The following is a 1,447-nucleotide window of genomic DNA, read 5'->3' on the forward strand; positions in this document are numbered from 1 at the left end:
ATACTGAAATAAAACACATGAATCACGGCGATGAGTCCTCTTAGAGCGAGTATTGTCTTCCGTGTATCACAATGTATTTCATCAGTCCATGTGTGATCAAATAACTTAATGAATAAACCTTATGTTTACTCCAGGTCAAACGTAATTATTTTTCTCATAATAACTGAATGTATACAACTGTATTGAGAAAAACATTATAAATGAATAAAAGTCTCATAAATTCTTCCATATAAAGAAAAATTTACATAATTGGACCAATGCCCATTCTAGAAACATGATCTTTATAACTCATCGGCGGCATGCCTTTAGTTAAAGAATCAGCTATCATCAATCCAGTACTTATGTGTTCTATGACCACTTTCTTCTCTTTAACACGTTCTCTGATGGCTAAATACTTGATGTCGATGTGCTTGCTTCGACTACCACTTTTGTGGTTCTTAGCCATAAAAACTGCAGCTGAATTGTCGCAAAATATTCTTAATGGCCTAGCAATGGAATCCATAATTCTAAGCCCCGATATGAAACCTTTCAACCACACACCATGTGAGGTGGCCTCAAAACAGGAAACGAACTCTGCCTCCATAGTGGAAGTGGCAACCAAGGTTTGTTTTGCACTCTTCCAGGATACAGCTTCGCCAGTGAACATAAAAATATATCCCGATGTTGATTTACGGGAATCAATACAGCCAGCAAAGTCTGAGTCCGAGTAAGCAACTACCTCCAAGTTGTTCGTCCGTTTGTACATAAGCATGTGTCCCTTTGTTCCTTGAAGATACCTCATCACCTTCTTTGCAGCTCTCCAGTGGTCCAAACCTAGATTACTTTGGTATCTTCCTAACATTCCCACAGCAAATGCTATGTCGGGTCGAGTGCAATCCTGAGCATACATCAAGCTTCCAACAGCAGAAGCATATGGGATGTTCTTCATTTGTTCCCTTTCAAAATCATTCTTCGGGCATTGGTTTAAATTAAACCTATCACCCTTCACTATGGGTGCTATACTTGGTGAACAATCTTTCATCCGAAACCTCTCTAAGACCTTATTGATATAGGTTTCTTGAGATAGTCCTAATATACCTCGAGATCTATCTCTATGAATCTTAATGCCAATGACATAAGATGCTTCACCCATATCTTTCATATCAAAACTCTTAGAGAGAAATTGTTTCACTTCATATAACAACCCCTTGTCATTGGTTGCAAGTAAAATATCATCTACATATAGCACAAGGAAACAAATTTTGCTCCCACTTGACCTTTCCGTATATACATTGATCCATGATATTCTCTTTAAAACCGAATGAAGAGATGATCTCATGGAATCTTAAGTACCATTGGCGGGATGCTTGTTTCAAGCCATATAGAGACCTCTTAAGCTTGCATACCAAATGCTCACCAGCATTAGAGAAGAATCCTTCGGTTGTTTCATGTAAACCACTTCTTCTAA

At 38.1% G+C, this 1,447-nt stretch overlaps 1 protein-coding gene across 1 annotated transcript; it reads right to left on the minus strand.

Annotated features, from left to right (window-relative positions):
* Nucleotides 1-241: 241 nt before the first annotated feature.
* On the minus strand, nt 242-928 carry LOC120293685 (secreted RxLR effector protein 161-like). The gene has a single exon (XM_039313390.1). The coding sequence runs from the start codon at nt 926-928 to the stop codon at nt 242-244; it is 687 nt and encodes a 228-aa protein (XP_039169324.1).
* Nucleotides 929-1,447: the final 519 nt, after the last annotated feature.

The sequence above is a fragment of the Eucalyptus grandis genome, chromosome 5 (assembly GCF_016545825.1).
Source record: "Eucalyptus grandis isolate ANBG69807.140 chromosome 5, ASM1654582v1, whole genome shotgun sequence".
NCBI lineage: Eukaryota > Viridiplantae > Streptophyta > Magnoliopsida > Myrtales > Myrtaceae > Eucalyptus > Eucalyptus grandis.

Coding starts and splice junctions, on each gene's coding strand:
- LOC120293685 (XM_039313390.1), bottom strand. CDS start 928: ATGAAGAACATCCCATATGCTTCTGCTGTTGGAAGCTTGATGTATGCT.